Source organism: Hippopotamus amphibius, chromosome 4 (assembly GCF_030028045.1).
Source record: "Hippopotamus amphibius kiboko isolate mHipAmp2 chromosome 4, mHipAmp2.hap2, whole genome shotgun sequence".
Taxonomy (NCBI): Eukaryota; Metazoa; Chordata; class Mammalia; order Artiodactyla; family Hippopotamidae; genus Hippopotamus; species Hippopotamus amphibius.
This window is the reverse complement of record NC_080189.1, coordinates 78677998-78704909: the sequence shown is the minus strand read 5'-3', so window position 1 is coordinate 78704909 and position 26912 is coordinate 78677998. Positions and strand designations below refer to the sequence as shown.

At 43.6% G+C, this 26912-nt stretch overlaps 1 protein-coding gene across 1 annotated transcript in view; it reads left to right on the top strand.

Annotated features, from left to right (window-relative positions):
• HECW1 (HECT, C2 and WW domain containing E3 ubiquitin protein ligase 1) overlaps window positions 1-26912 on the top strand; it is a 250113-nt gene that overhangs the window by 188578 nt on the left and 34623 nt on the right. Inside the window, exons 17-21 of the mRNA XM_057731731.1 lie at window positions 4629-4712; window positions 5105-5214; window positions 10536-10656; window positions 11411-11524; window positions 12333-12485. Of these exons, the coding sequence (XP_057587714.1) occupies window positions 4629-4712; window positions 5105-5214; window positions 10536-10656; window positions 11411-11524; window positions 12333-12485 (582 nt within the window). The remainder of the gene's footprint in view (window positions 1-4628; window positions 4713-5104; window positions 5215-10535; window positions 10657-11410; window positions 11525-12332; window positions 12486-26912) is intronic.

Sequence of the window (26912 nt, the reverse complement as noted above, 5' to 3'; positions counted from 1 at the left end):
GATCTTCTGCAGTTTTTCCTTCCTACCCATTAGGATAAGACCTTAGTTTCATGCAGTGAAGGGGTGGAAATCCAAGCACAGTTTGAGAACTTGTGAAAAATGCACCAGTTAATAAAATCGGCTTGTTTACATGGGATCTTTGGGGAAATTCTTTGTGGGGTCACTTCAGTTCCTTATGAAACTATGAGCTCACTCTCCAAAAAGGGACTGGTTTTGACGGAACCTTTCTTACCTCAGGGGTCATGCTAAGGAAAGATGGAAACCCTCTCATGAGAGCAGAATTCATTGCAATTGAAGAACCAGATGAACTGTATTGAGACACTTCTGTAGCTTTTCTCTCCAGGATTTCAAAATGCATTAACAAATACTTTCAATTTCATTACTCAATACAAACAAAATAATGCCCCAAAACAAAAACTTCCCATGGCTCCTATTATGCATGTAATAAAGTCAAGGTTTCTAAGCATAATTTCCATGGTCTCCTAAGTCTGGCTTTAATCTTACTCTCCATCCTGTGCAGTTTTTTGTTTGTTTGTTTTCCCTTCTGGTGTCTTCCACCTCCATCAAACAGCCTGTGTTCTCTCCTTCCCCCACCCTTCCTGGAATGGCTTCTCTCTTAAGGGCATTTCAACCCATTTTAAAGGCTCAAGTCAAATGCAATGGCTCAAGATAAATGCAAAGGCTCAGTGATCTAGGCAGACTTTAGTATTTCTTTTGCTTTGATTTAATAGCATTTGTTTTTGTGCCTCTAAGATATTTTTCCATTATCCCTTGTATTCTGCTGTGTACTAGTTTCCCTATAACACTAGAAGCACCTTAGGGCAGGGTCTATATCTGCTTGGTCTTTGTACCACTCTTCCCTCAGAGCCTGGTCTTCTGCTTTGAAGACAGGAAACACTGATCACTTATAATGAATGAAAGGACTTTAGCTTGACGGTTTATCTATTCAACTTGTGTTCAGCTCTGCTCGGGTTTTCTTGCTGTGCCACGGAAAGCAGGGCCATACTCGGTCAATTTGTGGGCTGCTCTTTGACTCATGGTACATAATAGTTTAAGGGAATTTCCAAGGGATTTTCAGAAGCGTTATACTACCTGAACACCTTCTGACATATCACTGCTCTTGAACATTTTTTGTTACTGATTCTACCACTAATGGAGTTCACTGCTTACTTTTGGGAGAAATGTGAACTCCCCAAAGGCACTAGAGTCCCATTTAAATCATTTTTAAAGTAATAAAAATAATCCCCTGTGTAAAGAGTGGAATATATTTCTGAAGGGAAGTAAACAATTTCAGCAGTGTTGTATGTTATCACATTGTAACAAAATCTAAGAAACCTTGAACTGATTTTTTTTTTGCAGTGTGGAATTGTACAATTATGATTTTCCAGTTATGGAGGACTTGGAATTAGGAGATGTTGGAACTGAAAAAAACTGGAAATTAATGTAGAAACTAATGACCTTATTAAGGTTAAGGACTCCTTTGAGAATCTGATGAAAGCTCTTATAGACTCTCCTTCACATATTAACGTAAATCTTTACATATAATTTCAAACACTTAATGGACCTTAAAGGACCTATAGATTGAAAACCCAAATAGCTCATCAAAAACAGAAAGCCCACAGTGACATCATAAACTGGCCATGGAATCAGAAAGGCAGAACAAGAACAAGAGCAAGAGCTTGTTCTTCAGGGGCTCAGGCTTCAAGAATCCAAAAAAGAGGGCACTGCTCACTATGACTGGGCCTCTGCCTGCCCCTAGATGTGGTGTGAGGGTGTGTCAGCTCGACTTTAAAGATCCAGTAGTTGAAAGGAAAACCTCCTCTCCGTATGACCCTGCCCAGAGGAAGAACTTACTGCTTCCTCTGTGGTCCCTACATGGGTACCATGATCCCATGGTCACTGCTGTTCTTGGGGAGCCATGGATCCACTTTCTTGGGTTCGCAAAACCAGTTGCTGGGTTAGAGGGTGGAGGATGAGTTCCCAGAAAACTGTGTTCAGCGGAAGCAATGAATCATAAGAAAGCCACATGGGGAGAGGGAAGACAGAGCTGTAAAACCCAGAAGTTAATGACATCCGTTAACTTTAAGGGTCATGGTAGCAGTCCTCATTCATCTATTCTTTCCTTCAACTAGTGCTTTTATTGAGCAGCTGTACGGAATCAGGATTGTGCTAGGGCTGTGTACCCAGTAGCGAAGCAAAGCAGACATCAGTCCCACTCTCATGGGACTCTCAGGGACTTCCTCTTCTATTGAGGAAGATAGATGATAGACAAGTGTGACTTTTTTTTAAAGCCAATTACATAGCTATAGATTGTGTAATGGGCCATGAAGGGCATGGGTGATAGTGATGGAGGGATGTCAAGGATATCATTGTGGATATTGAATTTTGAGGCCTTCGAGGCCACAAATGAAGATGTCAGGATGTCAAGGAGGCAGGTGGCTCTGCTGACCTGAGCTCTGAGGGGAGCTTTGCACTGGAGCTTTCCTGATGGGATGCATGTAAGAGAGGCAGATGGCATTCTCACCCTCAGAGATCTCCCCCAGGTCTCAGTGCCTTTGGGCTGGACCCAGGGACATTTGAAGGCCCCTCAGACTAGTAGGTCTGCATGAGATTTTCACTTACATGAAAGAGCATGTAATATCCTCTGAAGAGCCACCAAAACTCAGAAAACTCTGCTTGGCCTTCTGATATGTGGATGTGATCTGAGTGGTTGGAGTGGTGGTAGAACTACTGTAGGAGGTGCTGCTTCTCATGGCTTGGAAGGGCACTCTGCTGCCCTCGTAGACTGGACTCTCTTTGGACTTCATTTCCCCAGGAACCCTGGGAATAAAGAGTGACCCCTAGAATGTTTCTCCCTTTTTCGCCAGGCAGGGAGACCAGGGGCTTACCCAGAGTACGTCCCTTGAGGCAGCAGATTGACCTGCCCCAGGGACATTGCCATTGAGAGAACACATCAATTTGTGAGTCCTTCATGGAGCTGAAGTTGGTAAACCAGAGGAACAGAGTCCACAAGAATCTTCCAAACAAAAGGGCTGTGAGATAGTGTCAGTATTGGAGGACAGTGCTCAGGCACATGGAGTCAAGGACACGGGGACATGGAGGGAGAAGCAGCTGGTGGAGGGGCATGGTGCTTGCACCCTTGGCTGGGCTTCTACCTGCTCCCCGAAAAATGATGTGTGGACAGGTCTGCTCCAATTTCCAAACCCCTAGTATGAGAAGCCACTATGAACACCCCCAGGATTTGGAAATAGCATTTACTGCAGCAGTACTCTACCTATATTGACAGATTGGACCATAATACATTTCTCTGTTTAATCCCACTTTGTGTATCTTTGTAGAAGCCAAAAAATTTCTCGCCTCCTTAAAAATACCCACACCAAAAGGTCAAGTTCATCATATTTTTTACCTGAAAATGTGCAAGTTATTATGAAGATTTGGATTCATGCTACTATAATCAGAGAGAAAAAAGTTGTATCTACATTGTTTTTATTAATAGATTTATTTTTAGTCATCCATTAGAGGAAACTGATTAAAGGGTATATTGGACCACTCTTCATTAATTTCTTATAAGTACATGTGACTCTAAAGTCATCTCAAAAATTTAAACAGAAGAAAAAAGTGAAATATTTTTTAAAAAATCAGTCCTTAAGTCTTCCCAGGTTTCTGCTGCGTCTCTTCAAGAAAGGGAAAAACATTTAACTTCTATTGATTGATTGATTGATTGCTGTCTTGGGTCTTTATTGCTGCATGCGGGCTTTCTCTAGTTGTGGTGAGCAGGGGCTACTCTTTGTTGCCATGCATGGGCTTCTCATTGTGGTGGCTTCTCTTGTTGTGGAGCACGGGCTCTAGGCGTGCGGGCTTAGTAGTTGTGGCACACGGGCTTAGTTGCTCTATGGCACATGGGATCTTCCTGGACCAGGATCAAACCCATGTCCCCTGCTTTGGCAGGTGGATCCTTAACCACTGTGCCACCAGGGAAGTCCCCATTTAAGTTCTTTGAAGCATGCCTACAAGGGAATGATTCTTGGCCATAGTGTTTGTAATCTTTGAATATTTGAATGTCAAAGACACACATTATGAAATTCATTTGATCAAAAGAAACGCTACTTATCCACAGACTTACTGGAATCATTTTTCCAGGTTGGAGTTGGAGGCTGTGAAAAAGTCAGATTGCATGAGTTGTAATTAAACGGAGAGAAACTGATGCCTGTCTTTAATTGACCTGGGAGACTCTCATGTATTCTGGGGCCAGACTCTCTTTGGACCCAGCATGGAGTTACTCAAGAGATGCCCCCTCACTCTTTCCTCCCACGGCTTCCAAGATGCCATGAGCCCACAGCAGTCCTCCCCAGCTCCATTCCCAACTGTGTGGCTCTCTGTGTAGCCTACCTGTCACCTACCTGTGTTTTGCTCCTTGGCTTCTGTCACCGTGGAACTCTGAGGAAAGGTGATCCCTTGGAGAGCATCGTGAGAACCTGCAACACAAACTGAAAATACCTTGAAATACTCTGGATGTTAGAACTTCACTGTTCAGCCCCATTGGAAAAGCAAAAGGGATCAGAATGGGATTCATTCCTTAGCTTATGCATCGCTGTATAATTCTTATTTTCCTTCCCACATTATTTTAGGGAGAAAATCCATTACATTCGAACCGAGGGTAATCATGGGCTTGAAAAGTTGTCCTGTGATGCAGATCTAGTCATTCTGCTGAGGTAAGGGGCTAAGCCTGACACAGTTCTGGAAAAGCTGCTCTGGGCACTTCTCCAGGACAGCCCAGACTGAAACACTCATTTGTTCCAGAACATTCTAGTGGCTGCAACTGAAGTAGGGCCCCTGCCCTTATACCTGCTATTCACCTCCTTCTTTACATTTACAACTGGGGTATCAAGAGCTACATATGGTACTTCCTGGAGACCTTGTTGCAGGATTAATTAGGGTTTAAAATAACAGGGAGAATTTGCATGCCGGGATGTGCCTGCCCATCTAAGTGAGTCTGAGTGCTTTTGTTGTCTCGTGAGAATTGTAACCTCTCTTATCCCAATTCGTGAACATTCTCTCACGGACAGAGAACTAACTTTTTTATATTTTTTTTTTTACTTTGCAGTCTCTTTGAAGAAGAGATTATGTCCTATGTCCCCCTGCAGGCTGCCTTCCACCCCGGGTACAGCTACTCTCCCCGCTGTTCACCCTGCTCCTCACCTCAGAACTCCCCAGGTAACTTGAGGGTCTGGCATTCTGTCTCCTGCAAGTGGCCACCTGTGTTTGCAGCAGATGAAGGTGCCCTCTCTCCCTTCGTCCCTCTCAATTTTCTGATCATACACACACGAAGTTGGGTGATGACGTGTTGCCACCTGTTTCAGTAATGCCCCCAAGCTAGAATGTGTTTTGCATTTTTAAATGATTTGGAAATATTTTTCACAAAAGCAATATTTCATTATGTGAAAATTATATGAAATTCAAGTTTCGGGTCTATCAATAAAATTTTATTGGAACCCAGCCACACCTGTTTATTTATATATTTTCTGTGGCAACTTTCACGCTACAACTGCAGAGCTGAGTAGTAGCGACAGGGACCGTATGGCCCCAAAACCTGAAATATTTACTGTCTGGCCCTTTACAGAAAAAGTCTGTGTGAGCACCTGCTCTAAATTGCTGTTTTGTTCTAAAACACACTCTCTAAGCATTTGAAAGGGAAGAGCCCTGTCTGGAGCATTCTGCCTCATGAATCAGAATGTTATTAGATACCAACTTGAGTAACTTTTTGTTAAGTTGTAAAGCAGTTGCTAAGGACCACCATTATGCCCCCATGAAGATGCCAAAGAAGTTTTTAACATGATGTGAAATTGTTTCCCTAAAGTTTTCTTTGTGTGTTAGAATGGATTTACTCACGATATTCTTTGTGGGTATTTTTCCATTCCAAGTGAGGAAATATATGTTGAAATTTCTAGCGAAAAAGGAACCTATTATTTCCTGGGCTCATCAAGATAATTAGCTTAAGTGAAATCCATACTCCCAAATGGGATCCAGATATTGGAGAGTTTTGCCCCACTGTCTTGGCTTGCAATATCACATTGTCATCGGTGTTTTTGGGTAAACCCAAACCTTTTTTTATAACTTTAAAAGTTAGTTTGGAAGTTAGTTTGGAAAATCTAGTAACTTCCTCTTATGACCTCTAGAGTCAGAGTTCAAACTTGGCTTTTGAAGCCAGTAGGGGGAATGGAGAAGAGAAACAGAATTTAGCAATATGCTCTATCCCCCAGAAGGGATGTCTCACTCAGCTAATGTCACTCAATACTGCTAGGCGTCTCTAAAGCTAGAGTATCTTTTCGTTTGGCCCACCGCTGTCATCTTGTTCAGAACTGTCTCTTAGAGGTAGTTTTGCCAGTTCCTAAAATCTGCTTTTAAGTCAGTATCTCCTTATTATCCCTTCCTCTAAACAAGTGTATCAGTAGCATTGTTGAAGAAATGTCCCACGTGTGCTGCCTCTGACACACAACATAACCGAGCTGACACAGCTTGGGAAAAGGAGGACCAGGAGCTTTGTCGGAGCCAGCATCAGCACAATCAGTTGTTTCCAGTGTGCACAGGATGAGTTACTTCCGGGGAGCAGAGCCTCCCATCTGGGGGACCGGTTGGTCTACATGATGATCTACCATCTTGTAGTCATGGCCGCAGCCTGATAACATGTCTACGTTTTGGTCCAAACCTTTGGCAGTAGAGTATGATTTTGACATCATTATATGGAGGAGATATCATATTGCAAATAGGAAAAATAAGGGAGTATAAGGAGTTATTTACTAACTGAGAATTATTTGGATAAGTTTTATAAAAGGAATCAACTTTCCTGATACAGACATTACTGACACCATGACCCCAAACAGTCATCCAATTCATGTTGTCAGAGTGCTTAATTCCTTGCTCTCCTAGCTTTGATCAGAGGATCCTGGAGTATGTAATCCAAATATTCGATGTTCAGTTTTATGATTCCCATTTTTCTAGACCTTTATGAAATTTACCTGGGGCAACCGGGATAATGAATCATATATGCTAAAGCACTTTGTAAAGCATACATTATTAGAAATATGCATAATAGTGACCATGGGCATAGTGGTAGTACCAGCAGTAGTGGAAGTCATATTATAAAATACACTGTAATCTGCTGGATAGAAAATTATACTTGCACCTACAGACTTGTATTCTAGTTGTACCTGTATCCTGAAACCTGGCAAAGACACTTTCCTTTTGAAGTGGTGGCTGTTGGTTCCCCCATGCCTCAGGTGCTGCAGGACCCGGTGGTGGGGCTGGTGGGGCTGGTGCCCTCTGTGCCTACTTGCTAATACAGCTCAGCCGTATCTCCCCTCCTAGTTGCTGTCATCCACCAACCTTTTTCTCATTCTCAAAGACTGAGGCACCTATCTCACAGTCTCCCTCTCCTCCCCAAGTCCTTCCACCATCTTAGATGACGTCAGCATCCACAAGGGCACCCGTGTAGTTCCCTGACCTCCCAGTTTCTGGGCTTCCTTGTCTACCCTCCCCTCCCCCTTCCCCCCTCCCCCTCCCCTCCCCTTCCCCCTCCCCCTCCTCCTCCCCCTCCAGCATTGGCCCCACAGTCCTCTTCCTGCTGTGTTAATCTCTCTGAAGTCAATGACTCAAGCATCCGCCTCCTGTCCAACAAGCTTATTCAACTGCTCTCCCTAGTACCACCCTAGGCCCCCATCAGGACCTCCAATTCACAACACCTCTCCTTTCTAACTGCCTCTCCCTCATCCAGCATAGATTCCATGGTTCATCATTTCTTGCCAATGCCCTGAACTCTCTGATGCTCTCCATTTCATTTACAGAGCTCCACCCCTGGAGCATCATACCATCCGCTTCCCCTACATGTGTAGTCAGGCATTTGGGGGCAAAATTCACCTGACAGGGCAGGTTATCAATTATAAATTAGTCGTGTCTCACCTCACATGGACCTTGAACACCCAAAAGAAAATTCGACCACATTTCTTTGGTAAACGTACACTCTTCTCTACGCTATTTCAAACGTTGCTGCTTCTCTCAAACTTCCAACCCCCTGGGTTTCTCCTGGCAAATGATGTGCCTTCTTCCTTCACTGACACAATTGAAGCCCTTAGGCAGAAACTGTCTCAAATGCCTGCTGCCAATCTTACAAGCCTCCCAAGCCCGCTTCCTCCCCCTGCCCCTTCACACTTGTGCATTAGAGGAGGCATCTTCACTAAGGTCACCGTGACCTCTGGGCACCCAGTCCAGTGGGTAATTCTCAGCCCTCCTCCTGATCTTTCAGCCACATTTAATGCTATTGATGCCCCCTCCCCCAAGTCACCTCTTCAGTTGGCTTCTGGGACACCAGGTATTTTTCTCCTCCCTCTCAAGCTATGTCTCTTTCCAGTCAAGCAGTCAAAGGTACCACCATCAAAGACCAAGCTCATGCTCCCCCGCAAATCTGTGCTTCTTCTGTTTGTCCCCATCTCAGTGGATGTCACCCCAGTCCATTCCGTTACGATATCTGAAACCACCTTGGCCTCACTACTGATATCCAGTTCATTGCCTCCTAAACACATCTCCACCCTAGTCCAGTTTAGGCTGTCTAAATCCACCTTGAGCCTCCCCCATTTTTACTCTCTACTGCAGAAAGAGGTATTTATAACTCAATACACATCACGTCAGTCCCCACACAATGGTTTCCTGTTGTGCTTAACATTAAATAAAATCGCTTGATAGAGGGTACCTTATCCTGTTTGATCTGTCTCCTGCCCACCTCTCAAGCTTTGTTTTGCATCACTCTGGTCCTCGCACCCTATGGTCCAGATAAACTGGAGCACCATTTTCCATCCAGCCACAGTACCTTTGCACATGCTGGTCCTCTACCTAGATTGTTCTCCTACCAGCTCATCTCTTCTCTTAGTTAAGTGGAAGCTCTTCCTAGCTCACTCAGTCTAATTCATGCCTACTTATTCTTCAGCTATTTCCCAGGGAAGCCTTTCTGAACTTGGCAAGAGTGTTCTGTGATCTCAAAGAACTAAGTTCCTTTCCTTCATGGATAGCAATCATCTCAACTTGTGATTATATCTCATTTCTGTGAGTTTGCTTATATCAGTTTTCTCTAGATTATAAATTCAGTACCTGGAATATAAAGTAATAAATAGTTATTGAAGGGGCAAACCGTGATCCTAGCCATCTGTGAAACTTGGAGAAGAATGTTATTTTTTCCATTCCTTTTTTCATTAAAAAATATGTAAAGAGAGTAAAGCATCTACAAAGCACTCTAAGTGATACAAAAACTCTCTTCTATAAAGAGTAAGGAATTATTATTAATAATAGTATTATTATTAATTTTGATTTTATGGTACAAGGTAATCCAATATAAACTCCTAAATGCTCTGGGGCTTAATGGACATGTATATTTATTTTAGTGTCAATGTAAATAGAGAAGTACAACATACACACATATTACAGTCCTAGTTGCTTCATATAGTTAAAACCACTTCATATAGCAATTTCCAACAGTCTAGTTTGATTTATGTTGTTTTAGAATATTTAAGTACAGCTAAGCCAAGAAATATGCTCATCCCCAGCAATCCCACTCCTGAGCACGTACCCTGAGAAAACCATAATCCAAAAAGATACATGTACCGCAGTGTTCACTGCAGAACTATTTGCAATAGCCAGGATCTGGAAGCAACCTAAATATCCATCGACAGATAAATGGATAAAGGTGTGGTACATGTATACAATGGAATATTACTCAGCCATAAAAAGGAATGAAATTCAGTTATTTTCAGTGAGGTGGGTGGACCTAGAGTCTGTCATACAGAGTGAAGTAAGTCAGAAAAACAAATACTGTATACTAACACATAAATACGGAATCTTGAAAAAAAAAAGATACTGATGAACCTAGTGGCAGGGCAGGAATAAAGACACAGATGTAGAGAATGGACTTGACACAGTGGAGGGAGGGGAAGCTGGGATGAAGTGAGAGAGTAGCACTGACATACATACACTATCAGATGTAAAAAGAGATGGCTAGTGCGAAGCTGCTGCAGAGCACAGGGAAATCAGCTCAGTGCTTGGTGATGACCTAGAGGGGTGGCATAGGGAGGGTGGGAGGGGGGCTCAAGAGGGAGGGGATATGGGGATATATGTATCCATACAGCTGATTCACCTCGTAGTATGGCAGAAACTAACACAACATTGTAAAGCAATTATACACCAATAAAGATGTGGGGGGGGGGGGGGAGAAATATGCTCATCAAGGTATTTTGAAGGGAAATACACCTTGAAATGGAGTGAAAGACATAAATATTCATTGTCATAAGAATTCATTTTTCTCTTTATTATATTATTCCTGTTTATTATAAAAGTAACTGAGGGAGTGATAGAAATCAAGAGAAACTTCTTGGAGAAGAAAAACACGAAGACATAGGAATGTGCCTCTGGTTGGCCCTTCCTCCTCCGTTGTTCTGCATATTTGTTCTTCAATTAAAAATGATGACCTTCAGCCTGTGTGCTTCTCTCTGCAGGTTTACAGAGAGCCAGTGCAAGAGCCCCTTCACCGTATAGGAGAGACTTTGAGGCCAAGCTCCGCAATTTCTACCGAAAACTGGAAGCCAAAGGATTTGGTCAGGGTCCAGGGAAAATTAAGTGAGTGCTCCAGTGCTTGGCACTGAATTCAAATGGTAGATGTTTCTCTCCTTTTCTCCCCTATAACTTGGTAATGATTTTTGGAGATTGGATACCATGGTGTAGTATCAGTCATGCTCATGGAGGGGAGGAAAGGGAAAGTTAGGAAGTTGGAAAGAAAAGAAAGGAAGTTAAATTGGAAGGGAGGAAGGAAGGGAAGAGAGGGGAAGGAAAGGGAGAAAGAACAGTACATTTCAGACAAAGCCACGTGTTAAATCCACGGTAGACCTCTTCAGAAAACAAAGAAACTTGAACTAACTAAATAAAAAATCTTATAGTGCCCTTTACATATTCCTGGAACAAATTTAACTCATTTGTCAAATTCACAGACTCTTCGTAGCTTTGAACTTGGGGTCTAAGTAAAAAGTTGTGTTTTTTTCCGCTCTGGATTTATTATTTTCATCTTAAAAAGCCAGACTCAAACTCAGGAATGCAACTTAAGAGATTCTTTTTGGAATTGATCAGAAAGAATCCTGACAGTGGTCCAGTATGGTGGAATGTGTCCCATGATAAGAGTGTACACGTTGTCCTTGTGCTTTCATCATTTTGAAAAGAGAGTCAATATAAGGCCATAGCTGAACTGACAGAATCTATACCTTGTTGGAGAGGCTGGGGAGTGAGACCCTCAGCCTGGGCCCCCACAGCTCACCTAGAACACTCCCTGACATCAGAGCCCAAGTCCCGGCTAACAGCCCACATGGCTTCTTTTTTCCAGGCTCATCATTCGTCGAGACCACCTGTTGGAGGGAACCTTCAATCAGGTGATGGCTTATTCCCGGAAGGAGCTCCAGCGAAACAAGCTCTACATCACCTTTGTTGGAGAGGAGGGGTGAGAAACCAGCACTTTTACGCAGACACCTGGTGTGGGTGGACCAGAGCGCCCAGGTCTTGGGTGATTTTTCTCGAGATGGAGGGGGTGGCTCTAAGCCTTTGCCTCAAGGTGATTCAGATCATGTGCTCCCAGGACGCCTGTCTCTCCAGGTGTTGCCAGTCTTAGGTTTCACGTTCTCCAAAAGCCTAAAGATGATTGGCATGTTCTAGAGTCTGAGGTCACATGGTCACAGTATAAGCCAAAAATACAGACCTAAGCTACTGGATCTTTACTTTTTCAGGTGACATACCCTCTTGGGTATCTGATCAAAGAACTCTTCCCCCAAGAGTACACGTATATGACTACATACCAAATGTTTCATATAATTTCAGTGATTTCTTGGCAAACCATCTCAACCATGGAGGGCAAGCCCACCCAGAAGGGCATAGCAGAATGAACTTGGAAGTGTTTTCAGTTCATACATTTGCACACGTGCACCATCACAGGAAATTCTTTTATGCCTCCCACAGCAAAGTCCTGGCTTTGAATGGACCAGCTGTGTGTTTCATCCAATAGGTGTGATATGATCAAGGAAAAAGGTTAAGGAACACCTTCATGAGTGCTGGTGCATGGACATCTAATAAGGACATCATCCCCAATCTGCATCCTCATTTTCGACAGCAAATTACACTTCTCTTGGGATCCAGTGTAAAGAGCCTCTGCTCTCCTGGCACTGACTCTGAAAGAGCAAGCCAGCCCCTCCGTAGAGACGGGTCCCCTGCCTCCCACATGTAATGAGCTTCCTGGGCCTCTGCTTCCTTTGCAGCCTGGACTACAGTGGTCCTTCGCGAGAGTTCTTCTTCCTTTTGTCTCAGGAGCTTTTCAACCCTTACTACGGACTCTTTGAGTACTCCGCCAATGACACCTACACCGTGCAGATCAGCCCCATGTCTGCGTTTGTGGAAAACCATCTTGAATGGTAAGAGCTGGAATTTTTACTTTCTCGTGTTGGAAAGTTCTGGTCTTTCTTAGTCAGAAGACAGTGGTGTTTCTTGAGGGCCACCGTGTTTGGAGCAGCAGCCTGATATCATGAGAGGTGATGGGAGTGAATAACAAGGCACTAGAACGAAGGTTCTCTGCCAGTGTTCGCCCAGAATGCAGAATAAATTATTAAAGACGTCCAAATTTCCTATCAACTGCAAATTGATGTAAGATATTGTCATTGCCTTCTGAGGAGACACTCAGGTAAGTAGACATATGTTCTGAATGTTGATAATTCTGCTAAAATCCTAAGAGTCCCCTGCAGAGACTTCTTGAAGATATTTGTAGGTTTGAAATTCTCTGATCGTGGACCAGTGTTTTTCACACTGTGACCATCAGCTTCTGCACCTTTCTGTAAAATAAGGCAGTTGGGTCAAATAATCTCTCAGCATCCTTCTGGCTTGAGAATCCAATATATCTTTGGTTCTGTCTTCTTGAGGCATCTATTACCACTTAACTGAAATGAGTAAGAAGATAAGTATCAGTCAATTCTGTGCAGTTCTGTGGGTGAGATACTTCAGATACAGGTGTTAGAAGTCTCCAAAGAGCTTCAGGGGACATCTAAGATGCCTGCACTTTCCTGCTGTGTCACCGCCACACCTGACTTGAAAAGTACCCCTGATTTCACTGCAGGAGCTCCTGCCATCAGGAGGGAAATGACTCCTGGAAACTGCTGATGTGGGTTCTTATCTGACATTGCTTATTGATGATGCATTACAGGGCTGCTGGTGAAAGGAGCTTCTCGGGTAACACCTGGGCCTGCTGGGCTTACAGCCCAAATCCTTGTATTCTGGTTTTACAGCATCAGAATAACCCACTGCTGCTGAGGCTGCCAGCTATAGCCATGACCTCTCTCTCCAAACACTCTCAGCTCTGAAGTTCTTTTTTTTTCATTTTTTTAAATTTATTGGAGTATAGTTGATTTACAAAGTTGTGTTAATTTCTGCTATACAGCAAAGTGATTCTGTTATACATACATACATATATATATTCTTTTCCATTATGGTTTATTACAGGATATTGAATATAGTTCCCTGTGCTATCTAGTAAGACCTTGCTATTTATCCATTCTCTGTATAATATTCAGTTTGCATCTGCTAATCCCAAACTCCCAATCCATCCCTCCCCACCCCCAAACTCCCAATCCATCCCTTCCCACCCCACCTACCAGTCTCCCCCTTGGCAACCACAAGTCTGTTCTCTATGTCTGTGAGTCTGTTTCTGTTTCACAGATATGTTCATTTGTGTCATATTTTATATTCCACATATAAGTGATCTCATATGATATTTGTCTTTCTCTTTCTGACTTACTTTACTTCGTATGATCATCTCCAGGCCCATCCATGTTGCTGTAAATGGCATTATTTCATTCTTTTTTATGGCTGAGTAGTATCCCACTGTATTGATATACATGTACCACATATCCGTGCATCTGTTGATGACATTTAGGTTGGTTCTATGTCTTGGTTATTGTAAATAGTAAAGGGGCATGTACCTTTTTGAATTATAGTTTTGTCCAGGTATATGCCCAGGATTGGGATTGCTGGATCATATGGTAGTTCTATTTTTAGTTTTCTAAGGAATCTCCATACTGTTCTCCATAGTGGCTGCACCAGTTTACATTCCTACCAACAGTGTAGGAGGGTTCCCTTTTCTCCACACCCTCTCCAGCATTTGTTATTTGTAAATTTTTAATGATGGCCATTCTGACCAGTGTGAGGTGGTACTCCATTGTAGTTTTGATTTGCATTTCTCAAATAATTAGCGATGTTGAGCATCTTCTCATGTGCCTACTGGCCATCTGTATGTCTTCTTCGGAGAAATGTCTCTTAAGGTCTTCTGCCCATTTTTTGATTTGGTTGTTTGCTTTTTTGTTATTGAGTTGTACGAGCTGTTTGTATATTTTGGAAATTAAACCCTTATGTATCACATCATTTGCTATTATTTAATCCCAGTCCATAGATTGTCGTTTTGTTTTGTTTATGGTTTCCTTTGCTGTGCAAAAGCTTATAAGTTTGATTAGGTCCCATTTGTTTATTTTTGCTTCTATTTCTATTGCCTTGTGAGACTGACCTAAGAAAACATGATATATATAATGATATATATAATTCATGATATAATTTATATCAGAGAATGTTTTGCCTATGTTCTCTTCTAGGAGTTTTATGGTGTCATGTCTTATATTTAAGTCTTTAAGCCATTTTGAGTTTATTTTTGTGTACAGTGTGTGTTCTAACTTCACTGATTTGCATGCATCAGCCCTGAAGTTCTTGAGCTGAGGTAGATGTGTGTCTCCATCAAGTGCTTGGCACAGGTGAAGAAGCAAACGTGGTCCTCTGTTGTTCCTTTCCCTTATCAAATAAATGCATGATGACGCCTGGGATGCAGAAGCCCGCAGATGGGGCAGTTGGAGCAGGAAGTGGCCACAGAGGGGGCTTAGAACTTGAATTGAAGGCCAGCCGTAACTTAATCACGTTCAGGCAGGCACTCCAGCACTGGAGAGCACCACGCCCCGTGACACAAGATTATGTGTGTGTGCAGATTAAGCTTCATTTAATCCCCCAATTCTCTTAGTCTGTGAGCATGAAATTTTAAGATGGTGTCTTGAAGGTCATGAGTTAGAATCAGCAATCAATAAGGAAATGTTTTCATCAAATATCATAACATAGAGGACTGTGCTGGCTATTGTGGGGATACCTTTGTTAATTGAGCAATTGTAAGTCAGGTACATGCTATGTGTTGTGAGGATACAGAGGTGAAATGATTGAGACCTCCTCCCTCAAGGAGGAGCACACGAGTAAATCAATAATTCCAGTACAATATCTTAAATGCCAGGTTATACACATGTAATACATGTGTGTGAGAGAGAGAGAGCACGCGCACGCGCGAGCACGCTCCCGAGATACATATGTAAGCTTGGGAATTGTAATAAATCACAAGGGAAAATGTCTCACTCAGTCCAAGGCAGGGGATGGGGGAGTGGGGAGTGAAACCAGGGGACCTCATAAAAAGAGGGGATAATTGTGCCATCTTTTTTTTTTCTAAAAAGAGTGTATATATGTGCCAAGTGTTAAGGGACAGTTGAGTAGGAGACTTAGCAGAGAAGGGGAGAAAAGACATTTCGAGGAGCCAAAATTGGAAGCAAGAATTGAAAGGTGTGAGAGGGAATGGAGCCTTAAGCAAGCAGTGTAGACAGGTCAGAGCAGAATGACCTTTGGGGTCGTGGTGGGAATGAGGCTGGAGACAAGAGAGAGGCAGATGGTCTCATCCCGTAGGGAGAATCCTGTCACTGGATTTGTGTTTTAAAAAGTAAATCTTGCTGTAACGTGGGGAAAATTTTGAATAGGGAAGGCTGGAAAGAACCGAGACCAGCTCCAAAGCTGTTGATACATCACGGGGAGAAACAGAGGCAGAGGCAGTGTCCAAGAAAGGAGGGGACTGACTTTGGGAACTTCTCAGAAGGAGAAAAGACTGAACTAGTTGGTTCACTGGTCGAATGTTGAGGAGAAGGGGAGAGAGAAATATAGAATAAGTTCACAGTTTCTGGCTGCACCATGCGACGGTTTGGGACCATTCACTCTGATGGGAGTTACGTGAAGTAGACAATACTTGGAAGGAAGATGAGGAATTCTCCCTTTGACGGGTAGAATTTGTAGGTTCCATTATAAATACAGATGGATATATTAGTATGTAATTAGAATATGGCCCTGGGAAGCAGGATGGGAACTGGGCTGGAAACTGAGGCTGAGAGATACTAACACAGCCAGAGCAGCTCAGCTGTGCAAGGAGATGGGAGCTCACAGAGAGGTGGATGATGCTGATGTGTTGGGGTGGGCAGAGCCAAAGTTCCCTGGGGGAAGCTGAGAAGGAGTGGCCAGAGTGCTCAGCCTACAAGGAGTGAGACAGAGAAAGAGGTGCTCCAGTGAAGACCTGCTGGGGGGGGGAAAGGTAGTCTGAGAAGGCGGAGGCCGGAGGAGGTGTGCAGGCAATAGAAAGGGGTCCCCAGCGGTTCAGAGCACAGGATCAGGAGGGCAGAGCTTAGGGCATCAGGGCAAGAGCGCTCAGATGACCAAGGGAGCTGCGTTTGGATGGTGGCAGAGATTCACGGTGGTAAGCGCCCTGGTGGCGTGAAGGGGACCTTGAGATCAAGCCTGTCCCAGTGCAGACACAGGGAAAGGCCACAGGCAAAGGCCTGGTGGAAAGCACAGGAGGCTCGCTGGACTTCTGGCCTCAGTCACCTTCCACTGGGGAAGGCATCTCGCCACCCAGCCTCAGTTCTCATCCTGGCTCTGTTGTCTCTGCCCATCACTGGCTGGATGAGGCTGTGTCAATGCATCAGTTACAACTTAGCGCCTGGAAGAAGGAAACTACGGGGATGTTGTGAGAATTAGCAAAGTTCTCTGGATGGATCCTTTGCAAAGGTCAAAGGCCCGTAGTACCTGGCCCAGAGGTGCTAGTTACCCACTCCTTTGCAAAGGAAAGGATGTGAGGACTTTCACCCGCTGATGTTCCCCCTTGTATTCAGATTATGTGCTGTGTAGCCCAGGAGCAAAATGGCAGGTAGTTTTCTGAGCAACTAGCAATCTGAACAGAGCTCACGCAGGTGAGAGCTCCCTCTTAGTGCTCACCTTGGGTGGTGAATGGTTATGAAGTGAGCCGGGGCCTCCCCTCTGATCCGAGGCTCTGACTGTGAACCTCAGTCCCCTGAACTCTGGGCTGGCAGGGCAGCCGGGATGCAGACCCAGCATAGGCCCCAGGTGGTACCACAGCCCTCACCTGGTACTCATCCATGCCTCGGAGGTCCTGGGGAAAGAGCGAGGGTTTCCTCTGGGGGGTGACTGCCACACAGAGAGAACTTGAGCCACTGGGTACGAACCTGCTCTAGCTTTGAACAGGAAGCCCTGCTGGGCTGTGGACGTCTCAACCAGATGGTAACGCTGCAGTTATTCCTTCCAGGTATTTTCCTGTGAGCCAGTCTGCACCTTGGGGCAAATGGTTTTACCAAGAAAACCAAGCGCCCCTGAGTGCTGGGACGTTTTGGCAAAGGGCGCCCAGGAGGGCTCAACACCCAAATGAAGTCACCCCGGGCCTTGTGCAAAGTGCGGTAGCAAGTGGATGCCGTGGCCTCTGCCTGAGGCTTGTCTCTGTGGCTCCTATAGCCAGGGGGTCGATGCCACTGAGGAAACCTGAATCCCGAGTTCTCAGATCTGCTGGCCCAAACAGGTACCACTACCCGCCAGCAGGGTGGGTGAGTCTGCAGCTGATCTCAACTGTAGGTGCCTGGCCCTCCTTCCTTCCTCACTCCCTAGAACCCGTTATCCTGCCATCTGCATGGGCAGTGAGGAAGACAACACTTACGAGGACAAACACATCACTCATAAGAAAAGAGACCAAAAGATTACAGGGCTCATCACAGTCACAGCCTTGACTTTGTAAGGCTGGAAATTCACCCTAATGCAGGACAGGCCAGGGCAGGAGTCTGCCTGGAAGCGGGGTGACTTCCGCCCGCTGCCCTCCTCTTCCTTCTGCAGATAGGCGCTGCAGACCAGAAATAAACAGGGAGAAAACTAATCAGCTTTACAGGATTAAACATCACCCAGGGTGGAAACATTGCTCGGGTGTGGCTGATGGAGGCATCTTTGCACTGGTCATCTTTTAAATTATTATTCTGATTCTTTATCTTTTCACTGGTCTTCTTCGGTGTCCCACACTCTGTTTTGTCTGTGTCCCCTTTAAAGAGTAAGCCCCATGAAAGCAGAGTTGGGTCTGTCTCATTTTACCCCAGCACAGGCCTGCCACTTTGAAGTGCTCAAAATAACATTTCATTGGCGACTGGGTGCATAATTGTTCCACAAGCCATACCAGCCACTTCCTTGTACCAGGGCTGTTGAGACAGAGGGTTCATATCCTCCATGTGCTGGTAATTGCTCAAAGGTCACGCTTTTATTTGTCATCTCTGGTGTTAAAGCCCTTACAATGTCGCCAGTAAACACGCATGTCCCCTGGGAGCTTTGCACTCAGTTCTGCACGATGCCTACACTCTGCTTGTTACTGACACAAGGGCCACCCCCTCTCACACTGCCCGCTCCAGCCCAGGCACTACCCCAGAGATGGGCAGAGAGCCCTCTGGCACCGTCTTTCCCTTGCTAGCTCCTCCTTGACTGTAGCGACTTGAAATCTCTTCCTGCTTCCTGCATAGGCTTTGCATGCACTGGGATACAGCCCTGAAATCAAAAGCCCGCATAGGGAGTGAGCGATTCCACCTCCTTCCCTTGACTCCTAGTCAAGCGTTGAGATACTAATGTGAATAAATAAGGTAGTTTCTATATACACACATTAAGTAAACTGAAAAAAAAAATCTATTTTTTTGACCTTCAGCCGAAAAGTACTTCCTGTAATTCCTGTTTCATTACTTATCTGTGTTACCCAATTAGGTTGTATGGACCCTTCTCAGGCCCTAGCCCCACCAGGCTCTCTGCAGCCGCTGGGGAGGGTGCTTTCTCCCTTTGGTTGGAGCAGCTGAATAACAAAACCGAAGCTGACATCCACACGGCACAGGTTTTATTCAGTAACCAAAGAATGGAGAAGCAGGAACTAAGTTCACAGATCAGCTTCTCGCCCAGCAGACAAGAGGGATTTAATTTTTAGCAGTAAAAGCAAAGGGAGGAGGAACGAGGCTAGTGATGGGGAGGCTTATGCGCTAGTCTACCGGGGAAGGGGCAGGGCTTTTTCGAAGGAGTGGGATGCTACGCCCTTGTCCTTTTTTGATCCTTAATGTCCGGTCATGGCCGAGGGTAGGTGTGTCATTTGATATGGTGATGTAGTAAAATCAGTGTCTAATGAGACTCAGGGTCTGTTGGAGGTCAGATTCATCACCATCTTGGTCCCAGCTGGTTCCATCTGGTTTTATTTTTGTTTATAGCTTCCTTTCTTATCTCTGGACCCTTTAACTTAAAGATTTATGTTACCTCCTGCTAAAGGTGGGGGCTGGCAGGTTTTGGGCAATGACATGGAGCAACTCCGGCAACATTTGTACCACTGACTTTCCAAGTTGATAAGGACCATGTCCAAGTCAGCAAGAGTAACACTCATGCCAAGTAAGAGAGAGGAGGTAGAGCTGGAACCCTGTGGGGCCTCCCACGGGAGCTGTGGTCACAGATGGACGCAGCCCTGCCCACCCTGAGTCAGGCAGAGAGAGGCCGGGGGAGAGCACAACACCCTCTTCCCCTTCCAGTCCCATGGGCCAAACCAAGCATGAACCAGAGGGCAAGGGATCTCCAGCTATTGCAGCCCATAGCAGCCGGTCCCCACGGTCACAGAGCAGGACAGAAGATGGTGGGAAACCCATGAGGAGTGCAGGTCAGGGGTTAAAAATAACTGGAAGAGCCTCTACAATTCACGACTTTCAATCCATCCACTAGAAATATTACCATTTGCTAAACTGTATGTGTCTATTGCATGTGTCTTTGACCCAGAAATCTTTTTTTTTTCTTTTAATTCTTATTTATTTATTTATTGGCTGAGTTGGGTCTTCGTTGTGGTGCACAGGCCTCTCACTGCAGTGGCTTCTCTTGTTGTGGAGCACAGACTCTAGGCACACAGGCTCCAGTAGTTGCAGCATGTGGGCTCAGTAGTTGTGGCTCGCGGGCTCTAGAGTGCAGGTTCATTAGCTGTGGTGCACAGGCTTGGTTGCTCTGAGACAGGTGGGATCTTCCTGGCCCAGAGATTGAACCCATTTTCCCCTGCATTGGCAGGCGGATTCTCAACCACTGCAGCACCAGGGAAGTCCCGACCCAGAAATCTTAAAGTAATATTCCAAATTCCGTATCTTTATCCTTTGATTATCATTGTCATTTGCATATTAATGAGGTGGTCATATGCTGATCTTTTTATTCTTTTAATCACCATTGTATGCTGATTTTATGTCCCTGGAAATTCAGAAGTTAATATAAAACTAAACAATAGGACTTCCTAGGTGGCACAGTGGTTAAGAATCCACCTGTCAATGCAGGGGGACACGGGTTCAATCCCTGGTCCAGGAAGATCCCACATGCCATGGAGCAGCTAAGCCTGTGTACCACAACTTTTGAGCCTGTGTGCCACAACTGCTGAAGCCCATGCACCTAGAGCCCGTGCTCCGCAATAAGAGAAGCCACCACAATGAGGAGCCCATGCACCACAATGAAGAGTAGCTCTCACTCATTGCTGCAACCAGAGAAAGCCCGTGTGCAGCAACAAAGACCCAACACAGCCAATAAAAATAAATAAATAAGTAAATTTATTTATTTATTCTTTAAAAAACTAAACAATAAAACACCCATTAAAAACTTATTAAACATGCAGGTGAACACACAGATGTCAGTGGATTTGGCTGCAAAATAGAGAGAGAAAGGCTGTAAAGATACCTTGTGTCAGATAGGGAAGAGCATTTAATGGTGTCCAGGGAGTCTGGATTTTATCACGAAGATGATGATGCATTATTTTTAGGGTAGAGGAATGTCTTGATCAGGTCTGTATTTTAGAAAGTCAACTCTGGTTGTAAGTAGATGAATTGGAGTGGAAATGGGGGTGTCATTTAAGTGGCAGTTCTTTGAAGTAGTGAAAAGAGGATAAAGAATCAAACTAGGGCAGAAGCAGTGGGAGTGGTTTCAGAAGAATGAACAAATGAGCAAAACTTGGGTTATAGACGGTGGTGGGGGTCAGTATATGAAATTTCCCACTTGCATAAAATGATGTATATGAAAATGCTGGGTAAAAAGTTCCCATCTATTTTGAATTGGATGCATAAACAACAAAACTATAAATGTGAAAAGTGCCAAACTTATTTTATATCTAATAAATTATGAATAGTGCAAAATGCATATATTTCTTAATCATTATGCTTGAATAGGAAAGATTCACATTTCAGCTGAAACATCTCTAGGGGCCTTCCCTCAGCACTCAATGTAAAATAGCCCAGCCATTTATAACTCTCCAACTTAACATCTTAACTCATTATATTGACAGAACTTATCATTCTCTGAAATAAAGTGTATTTATAGATTTATATTGTATACTTGTAACTCATTACTGTTCGTCTCGCCCCCTGAGAGACCAGGGTCTTGCTTTCCTAGTCACAAACTTGGTAGTCAACAAATATGTGTGGAAGGAAGAAAAGAAAGAAACAGGAGGGAGAGAGGGAAGAAGGGAGGATGGATGGATGGATGGATGGGTAGGTGGGTAGATGGATGGATGGAAGGAATAATACTTAGTTCAAACTCCTTGGTTGTGAGAGTTTCAATCTCATTTCAATTTTTAGTTTAGGATATTTGGGATTCAGAAGAACAGGGGTCATTGTTGAGTGTCATTTAAGTTCCTACTAATTGTTCTCTCTGAAATCACCACTGGAAATTCTTTTTCTTTCTCAAAGATTCTGAATGCCACTTTTCCCAGAGCAAATCTAAGATGCAGTAAACAATTGAAAGAGGTGAACTTCTCTATTTTGAGAAAGAGTGCCAGAGTGTCGACATGCTCTGTTCGTTAAGTATTAGCTTGTATCATTTTTAAGAACTCATTGTGATGCGAGTCACTCTTTACGTCATCGTCAGTGTGAGAAGAACTTTCAGAAGCCGGGGTTCAAATCTGATGCTGTTTAATCAGTTCCTGTACAGCCACCAGAAGGTCCGGGCGCTCATTTCACGTCAGTGATGGTGACAGATCTAACCTTACTCGTATCATAACCAGAAGTCCTGGGACCTCCCAAGCCAAAATCTCCAAGAACCGTTGCTGACTGTGAACCAGACTCCTCCCTGTCCTTCTACCGCTGCTCTGACCTCTCCCTTTCCAAGCAGACGCTACCTGGGTGGCAAAAATCTTCTGTTTTCAGGTCTTTAGCAAGAAGAGGGGAGGGGGAGGAAGAATTCTTGGAGCATGTTTAGAGTTTGGCAGAGTAGGTATTAAGTATAATTGTACAGTTTTATGGAACTTAAGAAGTCCTGGGTAACACACTTTAAATATCCCTTGCTATCTCTGCAGAGTCTGAATTAGTAGGTAGAAATCACAATATCACGGGATTCCATTGGATGTCTCCTGGCCCTTCAATCCCCAAGGGCCCCTCCTGACAGAATAGCTCCGTGTGTCATTTTTATTTGAGTCAAGGGTCAGATAAGTACCCCCACGCCATGCCATCCCAATAGCAGTCCCTGGGTTCTTTCCTAGGCACCTACAAGAGCTTCCCTGCTTCTATCTCTGGGTGAATCTGAGTAGCCTTCCTAGCAATGCCCTGGAGAAGCTCAACATTAGTTGGGAAATAACCATAAAATGTGCGTGTCTGGTTGTGACTATGTCCACTTCTTAACCCAGCTTTCTTCAGAACTTGCGAGAAGCTTCTAGTAAAGCTTTCAAAACTATTAAAACGCTCTTTTTCAACACTTGCATTATCCAGAAATAGACCTAAGGATGTACGAGATTAATATGACTAAGGTGGCAGTTTAATTCAGTTGGAAAAGAATGGACTATTTAGTTAATGATGCCAATACAACTGGCTCTGCAACCAAAAAATATATATATTAGTTTAAAGTCCTCTCTAATTTGAAAGCACGTGTGAAAAATGTAGCAGTAAGATTTCTTCAGAAAACTCCAGGTAACTTTCTATATATTCTAGAACATAAACATTATTGAGAACAGAAAACAAATTCAAGAAACTTTGAGTGATAATGACTTCTTCAGTCAAGATTGGAACCCTAGAATCTACAAAAGAAAATAAAAATATATTTGAATGTATAAAAATGAAAATACTTTTTATGGTAAAAATACCATTATAAAGGCAAAAGGCAAGCTTTGATTTTGAAAACATAATCTTTGCAACTCAGGAAAATCAGAGGTTGAAAATCTGTAATACAGATTTCAAAGAGCTCTTCCAACTTGAAAAGAAGAGGGGAAACAACTCTAAAAAATCAGCAAAGAAAATGAAAAAGCTGTTCAGAGAAGAAAAACAATCCAAGTAATCACCAAACCCATAAAAAGAATTTCAACTTTACCAATGGCCAGGAAATGCAAAATAAAGTAACAATGATATATCAATTTATAACAATCAAATTGGCAAAAATTTAAAAATTATATTATCTCTTTTTGAGGAGACATGGGCAGAAAGTTACTCTCATGCATTGCCAATATAAACATGAATTTTTATAGCCTTTTTAAAAAACACATAATATATACTAAAACTTTTAAACTCATATACCCTCTGGCCCATTAATCTATCTCATAAAAATAAAACAATGCTATAAGGACTCTTATAATAGCAGCTAATATTTATTGAGCCCTCATTATGGGCCAGGTATCTTTGTAAAGGCTCTACATGAGTTGCATATCCTGTTATTATCCCTCTGTTTTACAGATGAGGAAAGTGGTACCCATAGAGGGTACTTGCCCAAGTGCTTGCCCACAGCTGGCAAATGGCAGAGCCAGGAATCCAGCCTAGGCAGCAAGGCTCTCCCATGCAAACTTTTAAAAGCTATCCTATCCTCCCTAATGAAACAGACAGGATGTTTATTTCAGCATCATTCATAAGGACACAAATGTAGAAGCAACCCAAGTGTCCATCAGCAGAGACAGGTTACTTCATTACAGCAGCTCCACGCTGCGTGGTGACATGAAGCATAGAAGGGCTGAATTAGAATCTTACCAGGTGATGGAGGGGGATTTCTTCACGATATTGTTGAGGGAAGAAAAGCAGAAAAGTATGAACAATACGATTTAAAATTGAAAAGTAATGACACAAAACCTATATGTGTATAAATATAGATATGTAAATATAAATAAATTAGTATGTGATTAAATGATTTAGATGAAAAGCATGGAAGGATACATCTTAGTCAATGTGGGTCCCAGGAGATGAGATGAGGAGAGAGCAGCCAACCAAGCCAGGAGAAGACAAAACCAATGATAACAAAAACATATCTATGAGCATATTAATGAATTGATATAAAAATTACATGTGTGTAAATTTAAAAAAACAAATCCATAATGACTAAAATGCCATTTGTTACAAATGGCTTAGCTAAGTTTTTAGAGAGAAACAAATGTCTTAAACATGAATTCCTCAGTGCGCCCTCCTATTCCTGAGGACCTGGTGCTGGTCATGCGAACTGCTGGGCAGTAAGCCTCTGACATATTAGATTTGCCACACACACGTACTACTGCCTCTCTATCCTACCGCTGGTGTCTTCCATTCTCCTTTCCATTTTGCCCTCCCTTTACTCAGCCCTCAAATCTTTAATAATTCCCATTCTCTACAAAATGAAGTCCAGATTCCTCAGATCCTCAGGGACTCCCCAAGGTGTGAGATCACTTGTCTTGGGACACCATCTACCTGTCCCACCAGCTCCTCCTGCCCCTCCCCATTCTCCACCTGCTGTGCTCTTCTGCCATATGGGCCCCATCATTTCCTCTGTTCTCTCATTTACGTGGGTCCAACGTGTCACCCACGCTTAAAGCCAACTTAAAATACTTTATAGTTCCTTCGTGACTTCTTTCCTGACTTTTCTTCTGGGAAGTAAGCTCATCTTCTCTTGAGTTCTTTTAGAAACAAAGGTTTTCAAACACTTAGCTGAAGCCTTGCTTTCCAATGAAATTTACATTCAATTCCAAACATCTGGAACAGAAGAAAATGGAGCTGGTCTCAAAAATCAGCCACTCAGCAATAAATCAAGCTATTTAGCTGGCTCTCTAGATTTTTCAAAAATAATAGTCTAACAAACGTTTATATTGAAAGAGGCAATATTCTTTTTTAAAAAATTTTGACCCAGAAAGTTTGAATAGAACACCCAGCAAATTATTGAAGTGTTTACTATTTTATGGTTCTTGGCACTCACTGTGTGTGGTATACTTGATTAAAATGTAACTATTGTATTTTTTGTCTCTACCAAAATTTAAAATTTATGTTCCGTTCCTCTTAAATTAGTCAATTCTCTTTACTTACAAGGGCAGTGGTAGTTCAGATGTAAATCTCATTGAATAAAACAGCCTTTATTGATACGTGGAGATGAAAAATAAAGGAAAGTGGAGCTGGTCTCCTTCAAGGAGTCTGGGGGCTGGTCAGTTGTCCACTCAGACTTCTCTTCCTCTTCCCCATCTTTATGCTTCTGTACAAAACTCTGCTCTGGGCTGTCTGCATTTCTGCTTCCATCTCTCCCTGGCTACTTTGCATTGCAAGGGTTTGTGTGAGGCTTGAAACTGTATCAGGCAACAGGTTATCACCCCTTGCAGTCAGCCTGACTTCTAACATAGAGGCAGCACCCTTCAGTTCCTGAGGCAGGGTGCCACACAGCCAGAGGAGTAAATTGCTGCTGCAACTCTCCATTGCTGTGTGACCCTGGGCAGGTTTCTCAACCTATCTGAATCTCAGCCTCCTTGCCCATAAAAAGGTGATAACAGTGCCTGTTCTGCATGATGGTTGTAAAGGTATCGGAAAAGTGACTGGCACCCAGTAGGCATTTAACAGATGCAGATGCTATCATTCTTTTCTTAAGTGTATGTGTATATTTTATAGGAACATCAGAAAGTTCTAGAGAAAGCTAGGTTGGTTCCCTTGATCCCACGTTTCTGAGTCTTGGCACTATTAACATTTGGGACCAGATAATTCTTTTTTTTTTAAGATTTATTTATTTATTTTTCTTTATTGGCTGTGTTGGATCTTCATTGCTCTGTGTGAGCTTTCTCTAGCTGTGGGGAGCAGGAGCTACTCTTCATTGTGGTGTGCGGGCTTCTCATTGTGGTGGCTTGTCTTGTTGCGGTGCATGGGTTCCAGGTGCACAGGCTCTAGGCTCATGGGCTTCAGTAGTTGTGGCACGTGGGCTCAGTAGTTGTGGCTTGCAGGCTCAGTAGTTGTGGCACACAGGATTAGTTGCTCCGCGGCAGGTGGGATCTTCCCGGACCAGGGATCAAATCCATGTCCCCTGCTTTGGCAGGTGGATTCTTAACCACTGTGCCACCAGGGAAGCCCCCCAGATATTTCTTGACTGTGGGGACTGTCCTGCGTGTTGGAAGACGTTGAGCAGCATCCCTGGCCTCTGCCCACTAGGTGCAGTCCCACCACTACCACCATCCCCGGTTGTGACAAGCAAAGGTATCTCCTGACATTGCCAGACAGCTCTCTATTGAGCACCATGGCTTTAATGTCCCCATATGGAAAAAGCTTGGAAAAAGAAGTGTGTCACTTGGCTGACCAAGGGCAGCATTATTTTTGCAGGATGAAGAATATTTCCATGGCCTATAGTTTTATTTAAAAAAAAAGAAAAGCCATGTTCAACATTGAAGTAAGTGAGATATTCAACATCTCTAGTTACTGAACCAGCGTAACTCACCCTCTGAGCGGGGACAGGGC